Below are 14,489 nucleotides of genomic sequence, written 5' to 3'. Positions count from 1 at the left end.
CCTACTTCTTATCCCCCGTTTCATCTCACTCTATCTCTTTCCGTTGCAGTTGCTGGCTTCGCCTGGACACCTACTTCATTTGGAGTTTCATAGGACCAGCAACCTTGATAATTATGGTAAGCGTGACACCCCCCTACTTCCCCCCTTTTGCTCATTAACCCTACTTAGCCTGCGGGTCGTCGCTTAAATGGTCCACCGAGATCCCTTTTTCCAGCTCCTATCCTCCCTCTTTTCTCTGCCCTGTTGAGCATATATGCCACCGCCGGGCACGGAGCCGTCCAGAAAAACGAATGAGGGGTGTAGAGAATATATTGCAGTTTGTCACCCTGCTGCAGTCACCGGCTGAGACAATTTTTTTTTTTGGGGGGGTGGAGGAGCAGGGTAAGGGGTGGGGTGGGAGACAGAGAGAAAGAGAGTGAACTCTGCTCAGTATGCAGTGTTCGAGTAATCCGCACTGCGATTATGATTGATTTTGTTCCTGTTCCAACTCGTACTCCACTTCCTTTTTTTCCATCTCCTCCTCCCAGGCGCGCAGACAGCTCCGGGTGCAGATACACAAGGAGGACGCACACACTTTCTGTCTCTTTCCCAACTAGGACAGCCCTAATTTTCTTTCAAAAAAGAAAAAAAAAAGAAAAGAAAAAAAAGAGCAGCTCATTTATTGATCCAACTGCTTTAAATCTGGTGTCAGGCTGGTGTTCATCTAAGTATTTAAGCTAATGCCAAGCTGTAAATATCGCTCTGGCACAGGAGACGTGCTCCTGATTTTCCAGGACACCAGTCAGCAATCATAATAAATACTGTGCCAGTCGGCAAATCAACTTTGCTGTTGTTAAATATCCGTAATAGCTAAAAAAAAATAATATATATTTAAATTCTTGTCACACAGAACCCAAAATATGGAATACCAGCAAATCTAAATGACGACTGTGGATGCTAAATCGAAACGTGCATAAAGCACTGTCACGCTCCAGTTTGGTGTAATCATTCACAATGCGTCTCTGTGCGTCTCATGACTCACTACTGTCTTTCTTAGATTTACAAACAAGAATATCTGTGTTGGAAAGATGTGCGAGAGCTCCGATCCAACGCTGCCTCTGGGAGTTTGATGAGGGTTTGAACAAAGGTGCATTGTAAGCAGTTCAAAATGGCTTAAAAATAAATAAATTCTGCTCACCTCCTACTCGCTGAATGTCACCTGTTAACAGCAGTCGAGCAAGTCAGTGCGTGATAATTGCTGTTTTGAAAAGACCCCCATGCCGCCACCAGATTTGACTCATTTTCTGAATTTCTATTTCTTTTTTGACACCAAAATGGGTCTTTTCTTTGTAATATCCAGTAAACAAACATGCAACCGTTTTCAATTTTTCTGACTAATTACAATTTGTTTGTCAAACGTAAGTGCAAAAGTTCAACTCCCTGAGATGTGTTTGACACTAAACTGTGCTTGTTTTTTAAGTTTTATTCCACAGTCTGTTTTTTTGAATAAGAAATCAGGCATGTAGAGAAAACTCTGGTGAATTAGTAAGCCTCCTATTTTACGGCAAATAAGGCGCATCAAAAATAGAATTACAGTCTACACATTCTGTCATTGCTTGTGATATATCAGGCAGCACAACATTATAAATGCTGGAAGTTCTTCAAGTGTTTGGCAAATATTTCAACCAAAGCCAATTTTTTCTTTTTCCCAGATGTAGTAGAAACTGTAAAAGCAAACGAATGCTGCAGCAGTGGCAGTTATTCCCTGTGGTTGCCTCTAAGTGTGAATATGATGAGACAAGTGTGAATAAGTCAGATGGAAAGGCTCTCTCATACAAGTATGCAGCTGTCTTGTCTCACCGTTCCCTGTTTAGTCTGTTGTGCCACCATGGAGGTTTCATAGGATTTTGCGCTCTGTTTGGCAAAGTGGGAAACCGAGTCTGTCCGCCGCGTTCCAGCTTTGTGCTACAAAGTGCTCTGATTTAAAATGAATGTAACTGAAACAGGAAACATCCAGGCTTCATTCCCCCTTCTCTCTCTCTCTCTCTCTTTTTTTTATTTATCTTTGCCTCTGTGAATCCCTATTTGTCTCTCAGCTCAATGTGATCTTCCTGGGCATCGCGCTCTACAAGATGTTCCATCACACGGCCATCTTGAAACCAGACTCCGGTTGCCTGGACAACATCAAGTAAGTGCAACCCTCAGATATCCATTAAAGGCGTCTAGAAATAGCCGTCCTTTTGACGTTTTGTTATAGAAGGAAGGAATGTTTCAATATGAGTGTGACGGACTCGCTTCCAACAGCCAACAGCTGAATTTTATGCAGGATGACTCAGTTTGAGCTGATTTTCCCCTCCTGTTTCCCTCAGTTTAATGAACGCCTGGTTAAACATGTTGAATACGTTTTGGTCGGTACTCTGTATTCAAGCCAAGCAATTCACTTTATCTTGCCTTCCCCCTTTTGATATTTTGAAACCTCATTAAAAGCACTTAAGGTTGTGAACACTCAACCCAAGGGTCTGGGAGTCTGAGCCTGCAAGGTAAGCACCTCCCATTACGCTGAAAGGTTGTGTCAGGCAGGGTTAAAATCAAACAGGTATTCGATTGCGTCTCCATCATTATCAGAAGAACACTGTTGTCTGCACGGAAAAAAGGCCAGGAGACAGTCTGGAAGACCTGACCCGGTGTTATCTGGGTGTCAACATGCCACAGATGAATATTCATATCATGTGTGTGTGTTTTATGTGTGTGTGTCTGTTTATCTGCCTACGCCTGGCTGCTCCCAGATAATATGAAAGCTTAAGTGACAATAATAACCATCAAAGTCAGATGTAAAGTTTCTTTGGTTTTAACAGGTTTGCTAGAAAGTTAAAATTCCTTGTGATTTACATATAAATTCACTTTAAAGGCGAAAGTTATTTCGCCCTCATGCCGATGGAAAGTCGGGTTTGGTAATCGATAAAGCATTTTTGGAGCCTCACAGAAAAACATTCTCCAAAACAACTGAAGTAGAAGGGGGGAAAAAAACAACTGAAGAAAAACATGAAATGGCCCCATACGTCTCATTCTTCTTAATCCAGATGCTGTGTGGTCCCCATCTACTTCAGCTGTTTAGGAGAATGCTGCAGGACGCTGTTTAGATGTGAAGCTCCAAAAAACGATGCGTACTACGAAACTTCACTAGACTTTCCAACTGGCGTGAGGGCGAGTAAATAATCATCGAATTTTCAGTTTTTGGGTGAACTTATCCTTTAAAGTTACAGATGAAATAGCTGTGCTTGAGGCGAGATATTTGGAGGTGCAATATGTTTGTGTAAAACGTCAGTTTTGTAATCCACCACGGTATCATTAGAGATGTCAGTTAATAAGAGCGGTAACGTAACATTGATATCCTGATATCACTGTGATGGATTAAACAATGGTACGGCAAAATATTAAACATAATTGCATTTTTGGCCACATGGGGGCCAATTGAAGAAGCAGTAAACCAAACACTGACATATTATGAACCCCAAAACTGATCTGTCGAACTTGTTAGCAAACACAGCCTCTCTTTTACCTCTGTTTTGGTCTCCGCCAGCTCCTGAGGGAAATATCTCGCTCTTTAGCTGCTAAAGGCTCGCACTGTTTTCACGAGCTAGTTGTTTACCTATGTTTGTTGTTAAATACTAACAAAGCCAAAGCAATTAACTAAAAGACACTAAAATGTTTGTAGAGCTGAGGGGGACAGCAGTGTTGGGTTTGTCCCTACGAGCAACCCCTTATCACATTCGAGTGAATGTGATCCATTGTTAATCTTGACTAGTCTGCCTTTAAATATGAAAGATTATTTGGTTCGGTTAGAGTTCTAAAAGTTTCATCCGGAAGGGGTCTGACTAAAGATGAAAAAAAAAAAAAGAGTTTTAGAAAAGTTGTTTCAAAGGTCCCTCTACCCTGGAGAATGACACAGCATTTTCGGTCATTGTCTTTGATGTAAGCTGAGGCAACCTGGTGTCAGGACAGACTCGTTCTATAGACGGTGTAAAGTTGTTTTGCTGCCTGTTTGCTATGATGGATAAGGGTCCCTGTTCTGTTTCTGCAGTCTGCCTTGTTTTTTTTTAAGCCACTCTGGACACATTAGTCTACTTTATGGCCGACGTTCCGGCTGTTTTTTGTGCCATCACATCACTGGTTGTGTCTCAGCACAGTGGCCCTGTCTGCCCCGCTCCTCTCAGCACAGTGATACACACATAAAAAAACAATCTTCTGCGCGCATGACATAGCCTGCTTTAGCTGCGCCGGGGCAGACTGTACTGTGCCAATGTGTTTTTCCATCACAAATTCACTGCAGGATGTTCCTGAGCCGAGCCATGGTTTTTAAGTGCTGCTTTTGAGCAGGGCCACAGTGTGGCCTGTACTTACATGGCAGTCACCTCAAGGTGACATGTCGTGGGAGATAGACAGGATGTTAAGCTTTAACTAGATTTGTCACATCTGAGGAACACAGAAGTTGGTATATTTTGCTGTTCTTGTTGTTATCCTTCTGTGAACTTGCTGGTTGCATCACCTTCTCAAGTACACTTACCCTAGTTATAACGTCAGGGTTTACTGACTAGAGATGTATACATTACTGAATAAAAACATTTGCATTTTGAAGATTTGGAATTACATCTCACCAGACCAGCTAAATTACCTAACACTACGTTAGACTAAATAAGACCAAATAAGCTAGGTTAGCGCGACTTGGTTTTGCACAACACATATTGTTAAAGCTGCTGCAAGCCAATCCTGGTTTGGCTGTTCATCTAACTGCTAGCCTAGCCAATTTCTGATGTGCTCCCTTTGTTTGTGCTGTAATGAGGTCCTATACTGTCTTGCAATATTAATAATAATATGGTAATCCAAACTTGACACCTCCACCTACAGTGGCTATATGGTTACAGCCATTCAATGTCACCTCTTCCCTCCAGGTTTTACATCATTTTCTGAAAATAACAGGCTGTGTCATTCGGTCCTTTTTTTCATTCTGACATGTAACAAAGACTTTGCAGCAGTGAGAGAACTGAGATTGGGTTATTGCTTGAGAATTGTGGAGCAGCTGCCGGACGGGTTGACACAGCCATCGAGGTTCGCCAGCGAGGACTTGACTTTTAAGCGATCTAAATGCAGGTTTGGGTTTTGGGGATCATTTTTAAACACTGAAACAAGTGGCTTGTTCCCATGCCGTACCTATCCTATGAAAACACTGTCAGGACTCGCAGTGTGGATTATGTTTTTAAGCAGGTCTTATTTTAGAAACACAATCGAGCCTCAGATACATGTCTCGGACATATGTTCTATAAGCACAGACAGCCCAAATCTCAGTAATGGTTCAAACACTGGCAGAAATACAGGCAGGCCACCTGCGGCCACTTGATTTTTGCTCTGTAGCTTATATACTGAGGCTCGGTGTTGTTTAGAAGAGCACTTTGATAGAGCTCCAAACTGGACGAGAACAGCAGGTACATTGAGCAAAACACTGATCCAAAGCACTGTAATCAGGACAAATTCAAACACCTTGTTCTGGCATTTAAATTAAACACATTGAGTTATCTTAAAGTTACTTTATTGCTTTGGCAGACTACTCTCTGTTTGCTCAGCAATTTCCAAGTCCATTTATAGACGCTACCCATCTTTGGTACCGCGAGATACATAGTTTGTTTTGCAGCAAAATATTGACCGCAGGAGTTCTCCGTGTCATATGATTTATTACACTGGCCTCCCATAATGTAACAAACAAGTGACCGCCTGACCCCGAGTCTTAGTGGCTTCGAAACAGTGTGCAGTGTTTCAGACATCCATTGGAAAATGGGATGAAGCTGCACTGCTTTTGTCAGCCCTCATTCATCTGACACGGTTTTTATGTCAAGACCCATTACTCAGTACTCGACTGCACAAACACCATCAGAGGACCAGCTTCTGTATTGTTGGCTGAACCACACTAGTCATTAACTGGTATTTCATCATACACCAGTGGTAAGTATCAGTTTCTAACATGCACCTAGTACAATTTATTTTGATCCCCGTGTGTCTCTCAACACTGCAACGTGTGAAATCTAGATATGTGTTTAACCAATTTGGTGTCACCCTTACCATCATAACTGATTCAAACAAAATGGCCTTTACACATCGTAGTAAATGTTTTCAGATCCATCATTGCCTTCCTTCTCAGATGAGCTTTTTATCAAGGTGAACTGGTTTGATGATGATGATACCGCAGGTTAATTAAGTCAATTTAGCTTAGTTTAATGAGGTGTGTCTTCCTTTGTCTCATCTTTCCTCCATTCGGTTCCTCTTTATGGTTTGATGTCACGTTTTATGTTCAGATTTCATCATGCTGCCTTGTTTTAATGTGAATGTTTCATCTCTCTTTCACTGTGTATCTCTTTCTCTGCTTTTCCTCTTTTGATTAGCACTCACATCCTGCCTTTTTCTTTTTTTTAATCTTACGCTGTGTTTATCTTTAACATCTTTCTGTTTTTTCATCTTCCGCTTTTTTTTTTCTTTCTCCCTCTTCGTTTTAGCTACCGTTATTATGATGGATGTGTTATTGTAGAATGGCACTGGTAAGACGCAACATTTCTCAGTCGAGGGTGTAGAATAGAATTGATATTGTGTTTGATGTGTTTTCCCCCTCATCACGGCATACTGGAGACAGCGGCTGCCACTGCCCTGTGATTCACTGATTACAATAAGACTTTTTGCACCATCGTGACTTTAAATACCAAACCTGCTCCTCTGAATGTGCCTTATTTAGAACATGATAGACTGAACACTTTCTAGAGAAGGGTCTACACTGTGCATAGCTTCCTCCCTGTGAAGATAAGAAACTTCAAATAAAATATGCTAACGAGGATGATGTCAAAGATAAAAACGTCTCTGCCAACATCAAAAACTTTGCACTATTGATGTCTTAAACACTCCGAGGTGATTAGCATTTTAAGCATACCTTTGCTTAAATAATTAACACCCTGTCGGGTTGATCACAGCTATTCCTCTTCTCCTCCTCGAAACAGCCTGTAAAATGACTTTATACAAATTTGAATTGACCAATTTCAATCTCATACATAAATGATCTCTGACACGATGAATGGCACCGCTTCAAATTAAGTCATTTTGAAGGAAATTGACGGTGATTCGATGCCACAGTCTGAAGTAGTTCTCTGCGTGAAATTGCTCATTTTTGGAGTTTGTTCTCGACGATTAGCACAATAAAGCTTCTCTCACTTTTTTTGTGCTTCGAAAGCCTAGAAGTGTTCCATTGCAGCCCTCGGGGATGGATGGTATATCTATATATTCACTGAATCTATGGTTTTGTGACGAGCACAGTTCAGCGAAAGTACTTATATTACCTAGATGCTATATTCGACATTCTAAAACCAGATTAAACTACACATTTAATTAGAATTATTCCTGAATAACTTGATCTGCCTCGCCAATTACTGCACCTTACATAAACAATTTTGCACTTAATGACACCGGGAAAATTAACTGAGATGTTTTGCATCTGTTATTTCATTACTAATATTAGCTTTCAGTCAGCTAGCCACAGCCCTGACAGGATAAAACTGAACTGAAATGTACTCTCTTCATTTGTAAGTGAGCCGTTATGCTTTTCAGTGACTGTTATGCAGTCTCAGAAGTTTGGCCTCGAGGCTCCTTCCATGCGGCTCTCAAATTCATCCCCACATTTATCTGATAACTCCAGAAGCAGATAAGCCGCGTGCGATACGAGTCGTAGCCTCTTCATATCCTGTCCTCTTGGACGCATTTCATATGACCTCTTATGTCTCTATCATCCAGTATTCTTCAAACAGAACTGCCACTAGTTAGAGGACAATATCTTGTTCTCTTTGTGCCCACTGCTTGTGTTTCTGTGTCCATTCCGGGGGCAATCGCCTTGATGAAGTACCTCTCCCACCAGGTCATTAAGACAGCCCTGGGAAAATTATGTTTAATGGTTGCCCTGGTGAATTCATAAATCATTTATTTTGCCGCACACCTGGCCCATTTATAACAGCTTAAATGCGAAGGTCTGCCAGCATTTATGAGGCGAGCTAGATACTTCTGTAAGGCGAGATAATTATGGCTATCGCTTGTAAATCCCGTCCAAAAATGTATGAATGTCTGGCCTTGATGTTTGGATGAGCTGCTGCGAATGTAGCTTTAATCTCCTCTCCTGCCAAAATAAGCCATCTACCTTCTTGGTGTATTGTTTCCCTCTTAATGTCTAAATTTGTCCATTGTATTCATGGCCACACATTTTTGGATTACACCTATCCATCTCCTTGTTATGTGATTTGATTTATTTCTGCCTGTTTTCATTTTGTTATTTTTTTCTTGTCGCATTGCTCAGCTATCAGGATTATGAACCTGAGATCAAGTAAGACAAAATTGGAAAGGGCCCTCTTCCCACAATGCCATCTTTCATTTACTCCTCCATATTAACAAATCCGCACCCAAATCCATCTAGCTGCCTCTCTGAATCATTACCGTGATTTATTGTGCAGTGCTCAGTCATGTTGAAGGCCGCATTAGTGTGAACACAGCACTCCCGTCTTAGATATACATAGCCCACAGATGTGACAAGCAAGATTAGTTTTAAATGACACCTGTGTCTTCACACACACTCTGTAGATATATTAGTACTATAATGTCCATACAGCACTCACATTTGCAAGTCAGATATCATCGTTCGTTCTGCCTTCATCCAATACGTATACGCACATACTGTAAGAGCTTATTTCATGAGTGAAAAGTGAAAGGCACTGGTTCCCATGGAAACAGTTAGCTAACATTTGTGAATAAATGGTTGACGTAGCTAAAAGTAATGGATAAATGGTTGAAATAGTTAGCTAGAAGGAATGCAGTTAAAATAGAAAGCTAAACGTGATAGTTCAAACTAATGTACATACGGTGGAAGATGTTATCTAAAAGTAATGTGTACATGATTTATATCGCTAAAAGTAAGGCTAAATGGTTAAAATAGTTGGCTCAAAGTAAGATAAAAGATTATTTGTAACATAGTTTGCTAAAAGTAATGTATGAATGGTTGAAATTGTCAGCTAAAAGTAATAGATACATTGTTTAAATAGTGAGCGAAGGGTAAGTGTTTGAAATAGTTAATAATAATTTGCTAAGATAAGATAAAAGATTATTTGTAACACAGTTTGCTAAAAGTAGGCTAATGGATAAATGGTGGACATTGTTAGCTAAAAGTAAGGCTAAAAAGCTTACGGTTTAATAAGTTTAAAGCTAAAATATCATTTTAAGTATAGTTTGCAATAAGTAATGTGCTGTATATATGATTGAAATAGTTAGCTCAGTGTAATGGGTAAATGCTTGACGTGAATTAGTAGTAAGCAGGACAGTATGCTGGAGTTATTATACTTATATTACTCTTAAGTCACACAACTGTGAAATTTATCCACATCAGTTCTACGAACAGCAACTGCATCATGTTGTTCATAGCCGCTGTAGGTTGACCTCTGTCACATCCTAAGAATGCCTCTGCCTTGCAAAATTATACTAATTGTGATTAGATTTGAAAACAGACACATAGAAAACCACTTATACGAAGTTTACTGTTATTTTAGACAGTATCATTACACGTATTATTCGTGCAATGCTTAATCAAGATTACCTGATTATTCTGGTGTGTGTAATTGTGCATTGACAAAGTGTGCAACTCACATTAGAGGCTGTGAAAGGACAACATGAAAGCCTCCTTTAGATCAGAAGGATTTAATCAAGCCTGAGTGAAGATCTTCATACATGCGGGCTGTTGTGGATGACGGATGCCGGCAAGAATCAGATATTAATCTTAACTCCGCCTCGCCTACTGCGGCGCACTGGGAGTCACCAAAATGTCAAAAGGGTGCAGGTGAAGAAAAAATGCCACTTCTCTGCGCAGCGTGCCCGCACAGAGATAGAGCCCTTTATTCTTAATAGACTCGGCGTTCTCAAGGGCATTTATCTCAGCTCAACCTTTCAGCTTGAGTAAGAATTTACAAGATTCTTATCCCAACCCTCAGGCAATAGAATCCAACATGTGATGTACTCATGTAAATAGTCTCCTAATGAAAATGCCATATTTGTTACCCCTCCCATTTATACAGACCTCCATTATCGTATATATGAATCAGCAGTTTTATTATCATTTATGGCTTTTCAAACAGTCAGCGGCATCGCTTGAGAGAGGGCGAATAAGGAAGGGGAAGGTAACATCGGAAACTGAAAATTAAAATTAAAGCCATTGTCATTTCTCATTAGTTTCTTTTCCCTACTCATTTGTTTGGTGCCTCCTCTCCTCTCAATGGAAAACCTTGACTTTTATCTGTTGACTAAATGACCTTGAACTGATTTCTTTTTATTTAGTGCTAGCACACACTTCAAATAAAGTAGCTGCTTTTTAATCTGCCATTGAAATCAGTTTTAACATTTTGAAGATTAAATCTGCCTTAAGGTTTTTCTAAGATGGCTGCTTGTTTATATTCCAGATCATGGGTGATTGGGGCCATTGCCTTGCTGTGCCTGCTGGGCCTGACCTGGGCCTTTGGCCTGATGTATGTCAACGAGAGCACGGTGGTCATGGCCTACCTGTTCACCATCTTCAACTCCCTGCAGGGGATGTTCATCTTCATCTTCCACTGTGTGCTGCAGAAAAAGGTACTGACTCATTCCTGAAATTGCATAACGTGACCTCAGTTGACTGCACATATCATTACCTTCATTTCATGCTTCAGTGAGTATGCCAGAAGAGCATCTCCAAAAGTATGAAATGCGGTTATTAGCCTTGGATTTGGTCTAATGTTCAGCTTGTACTTGTGCTTTTGATTCATACAGGTGCGTAAGGAGTATGGGAAATGCCTGCGCACTCACTGCTGCAGTGGCAAAAGTGTGGACAGCTCCATCGGCTCTGGAAAAGGCACCGCCTCTCGTGCTCCGGGACGTTATTCTACAGGGTCACAGGTGGCGTGACCCCTTAAATGCCCCTTTCTTTTCTTTCATTACATTCTCGATTCACTGCACTTGAATGTGTCTTCTTTAGCAGATCTGGACCAACTAATGCTCGCTTGGTTTTGGAATACCACTGCATTTTATCAGAAGAGTGGGTGACTTATTCCTAGATAATAATCTGTGACATTACACAGATGTGCACCTCCTTATAGAACCGATGAGAACAGATTTTAAAGGTGACTGTGTAGGTATGCGTGATAGATTTCAAGGAAGCGCAACATATGTCCTCGTTTGGAGGCGATAGCGGGAAAATGTGGTGCTTGGTAAGCTGAACATTTTCTAAGCACATGAAGTCAGTCTGCAATTCATTTTCGTCGGAGCAGGCTGCACATTGGTACAGTGACGCTGACTAAAGTGTTGGCTCGAGCTTTTTGTGAGGGATTGCTCACGAATGCAGATTTATTTGTCTCTGCCAAAAATATGTGAATTCTGTGTGCATGTGGCGAGTCTCCCATGTAAAGTCAATTGTTAATGCATTCCTCCCACATTGACATGAAGTATAAGATGTATTGCCATGATACACTATAATTGAACATCATATCCATATTCTAAAGAGAGTGATTTCCTTCCAGTGTTCAATTATAAATAGTCCTCAGAGTCAAGCATGCAGTGGCAACCCACGGTACAAGCTGGATTCTGCCGACAGATCAAAGTGTTTAATTATACACACTGCTTTGACAAGATGGCTCTAACCTCAGTCGCTCTATATGAGCAAGACAGGAATGGAAACACTCAGAAAGATGTGGTTGTTTATTGCTAACGCCGAGGCTTCTAAATGAATGTGTAATCAGCGAAGTACATTGGAAGCCGCTGGCTGTGAATGGTTTTTATCTGTCCAAAAAACACGAAAAAACAGCAGTGTCATTTTCAACCCATCTGTTTCTCCAGTGCTAGGGGGACAGCATGATGTACAATATGTTAATGAGATCAGCTGTGTCAGTATATGTCGCTGTTAGGATATACAAGCCGTGCGTCACCAGGGGTTGACACAGAAGTGCCGGAAACAACATGTCCGTCTTGCGTTGGTGCTCTGCATAGGAATTATTTTCATTTTTCTCATATGCGATGATTAAGCTTTTGTGAGTAAAGAGCACGTTCACGGCCTGAATGTCACACTTTAATGGATAATCTCAGGAAGAGATGAGGTGAGGTGCTGTGGCAGTTGCTTCAGATTCAGTTATAGTGGTGGCAATGACTTAATTAGGCTGAAATCTGTCTGAGGTGTCGGAAGCAATCACAGACAAAAAAATGTTCTTAAGAGTGTTGTCTCAGTGCATGACTTTACACTCAAACTTGTCCTTTTTAGCTTAGGCCCTGCTATTATGCTATAATGATTATAAATTGTGATTATGTCAGTATAAAGATGATACTTTAATGGAATGTTGTTATTACCGAAATGAATGAATACCAAAACTACAAAAATAAGATCATTTAAGAGCATTTTCTGCTTTTCGCATTTTCTTTTCACTGTCACCAAACCTGTTAAACATTAATCTGACATCTTCTGCCAAACCCCACTGGCACAGGATAGAAAGTAGTCAGCTCTGTGGTTGGATATCCAGACCCTTAGCTTGTGCAACAGCCCATGGGACTCTATCATAATTAACCAGGATGAACCCTCTTGGATTGAGCCTTTGCAACCCGAGACACTGATTCGGAGAGCTTGACTGATGACTTTATTATTGACTTCACCTATCCCAGTACTACTGCTCATCTTTAATTGGAGTTACTTATCCCCACAGCTGACATGTTTCATGGTTTAAATACTAGATTAGAAAGCTGACAGTCCCTTTTTAAGCATCATATCTTAGCCTTTACTGTGTTAAAAAGTAGGTGAATGCTTGTAGTTAAACCTCCATACGCAGACTTTTTAGCTGTATTACTGAGAGCGTTCAGAGTGAGATTCTGATGTGTTTTGACATGTTGTTTGTCCCCACAGAGCCGCATCCGTCGAATGTGGAACGACACGGTCAGAAAACAGTCCGAGTCCTCTTTCATGACCGGCGACATCAACAGCTCTGCGTCACTCAACAGAGGTACTTGGTCCCGCTGCACATATTTACTTGAATGACTCCTCCCTGCACTGGCCTTAACCTTAGACTACATGACTAATGCAAACCACATTTTCTTCATAAAAGCTTTTTCTTGAATTGTCATTTCCCACTTAATTTCACGTAAGAGCTTTAGAGTTTAAAACCTCAAAGGTGGGACACTACGTCTCAAGTCAAGGCAAAATAAGTAGTTTTTCCAAAAAAATTGAAGTAAAAGAGGCACTCTTCCTCACAACTGTCTATTATCACCGAATGCTGAAGCCAGTTCTTAAATATGAGTAATGAGATGCATCATAACTGCTGTCAATAGCCATGTCACGCTCACATAGCTGGGTGTGTTTGTCACTACTTCTGCCTGGTTGAAAGAGAGCGTGATTGTGAATACAAGGCATTGATTGAAAGGATAAAATCCTCCTTTGGTGTCATGCTGCTCAGGAAAATTGTTTATTATGTTGTTATTTTGAGGCATCAAAAAGACATTTGTACTGTCTTGTAATTTAAAGGACTATACAGAAAGGATTTCATTCCAAACAATAAAAAAAACCCAAGTGAGTAAATGTTATATTTGATGCATCATGCATTTCATCAACTTGTTTATGAAAATTGTAGTTTCGGCGCTTTTGATAAGATGGGTAACATTCAGTCCCCCCCACCTCACCCCACCCCCCCTCTAAAGCAATGCAACATCATGTTAGCTGACTGCAAAAACCTTGAATCTGAAACCGGGCATACTCTGAGGGAAAGTGCTGAATAAAAATCTAAAAAATCAATTCAGTGGAATTCCCTCGCAGGAACACGTTAATAAAAAGTATTTTACCATAATGCATTTGACAGCAGCGCAGTGAATAGAGTTAACTTCCAAGTCTCTCAGGTTACACAGAAAATAGATACCAGACTGCATCCAACATCAAGTGGCAAATACCGTCCTGGCTGGCATCCCTCCCTAACTCTCCCCGCTCATCGCATCTCTTGATGGAGGGCTCGAGTTCCACACTGCTCACTCTCTAAATTCGCTCTGGGCGCCTGCCTGCATAGACACTAATGCATAGTTACAATGATGGATTAATGTTCGACACAGGGAGGAAGTGTCAGGATCTCAATAATTAGGCACTCAGCTCAGCACCATCAACAGACACAGCCTTTCTCAGTTGCACAGAGGCTGAATTGGGGCGGGAGGTGGAGCGGTAGGTCGGCTGTTGAAGAAAAGCGTACATGGATCTTCCATAAAGGCAAAAGGCGGAGATAGAAATTATTAATTTTACACCGCTGGCTTCTTACCAGGCTGGATCTGATAGAGACAACACTCGCAAGAGCTCAAGAGTGTCTCCCCCATCACAAGTATCATCAGGAGCAGATGCAAATAGAACTGCACTTATCCGTGTCTGGGCTGCTCCTGTGTTGTTATTAAGGAATTATATGTTG

The 14,489-nt window shown here is 41.0% G+C and overlaps 1 protein-coding gene across 1 annotated transcript in view; it reads left to right on the top strand.

Annotated features, from left to right (window-relative positions):
- LOC141003409 (adhesion G protein-coupled receptor L3-like) overlaps window positions 1–14,489 on the top strand; it is a 207,784-nt gene that overhangs the window by 185,490 nt on the left and 7,805 nt on the right. Inside the window, exons 17-21 of the mRNA XM_073474740.1 lie at window positions 50–116; window positions 2,076–2,167; window positions 10,497–10,665; window positions 10,843–10,968; window positions 12,956–13,052. Coding sequence (XP_073330841.1) covers window positions 50–116; window positions 2,076–2,167; window positions 10,497–10,665; window positions 10,843–10,968; window positions 12,956–13,052 — 551 coding nt within the window. The remainder of the gene's footprint in view (window positions 1–49; window positions 117–2,075; window positions 2,168–10,496; window positions 10,666–10,842; window positions 10,969–12,955; window positions 13,053–14,489) is intronic.

This window comes from Pagrus major, chromosome 10 (genome assembly GCF_040436345.1).
Source record: "Pagrus major chromosome 10, Pma_NU_1.0".
NCBI lineage: Eukaryota > Metazoa > Chordata > Actinopteri > Spariformes > Sparidae > Pagrus > Pagrus major.
Note: the sequence above shows the minus strand (reverse complement) of the source record. Positions and strands in the feature narration are given on the sequence as shown.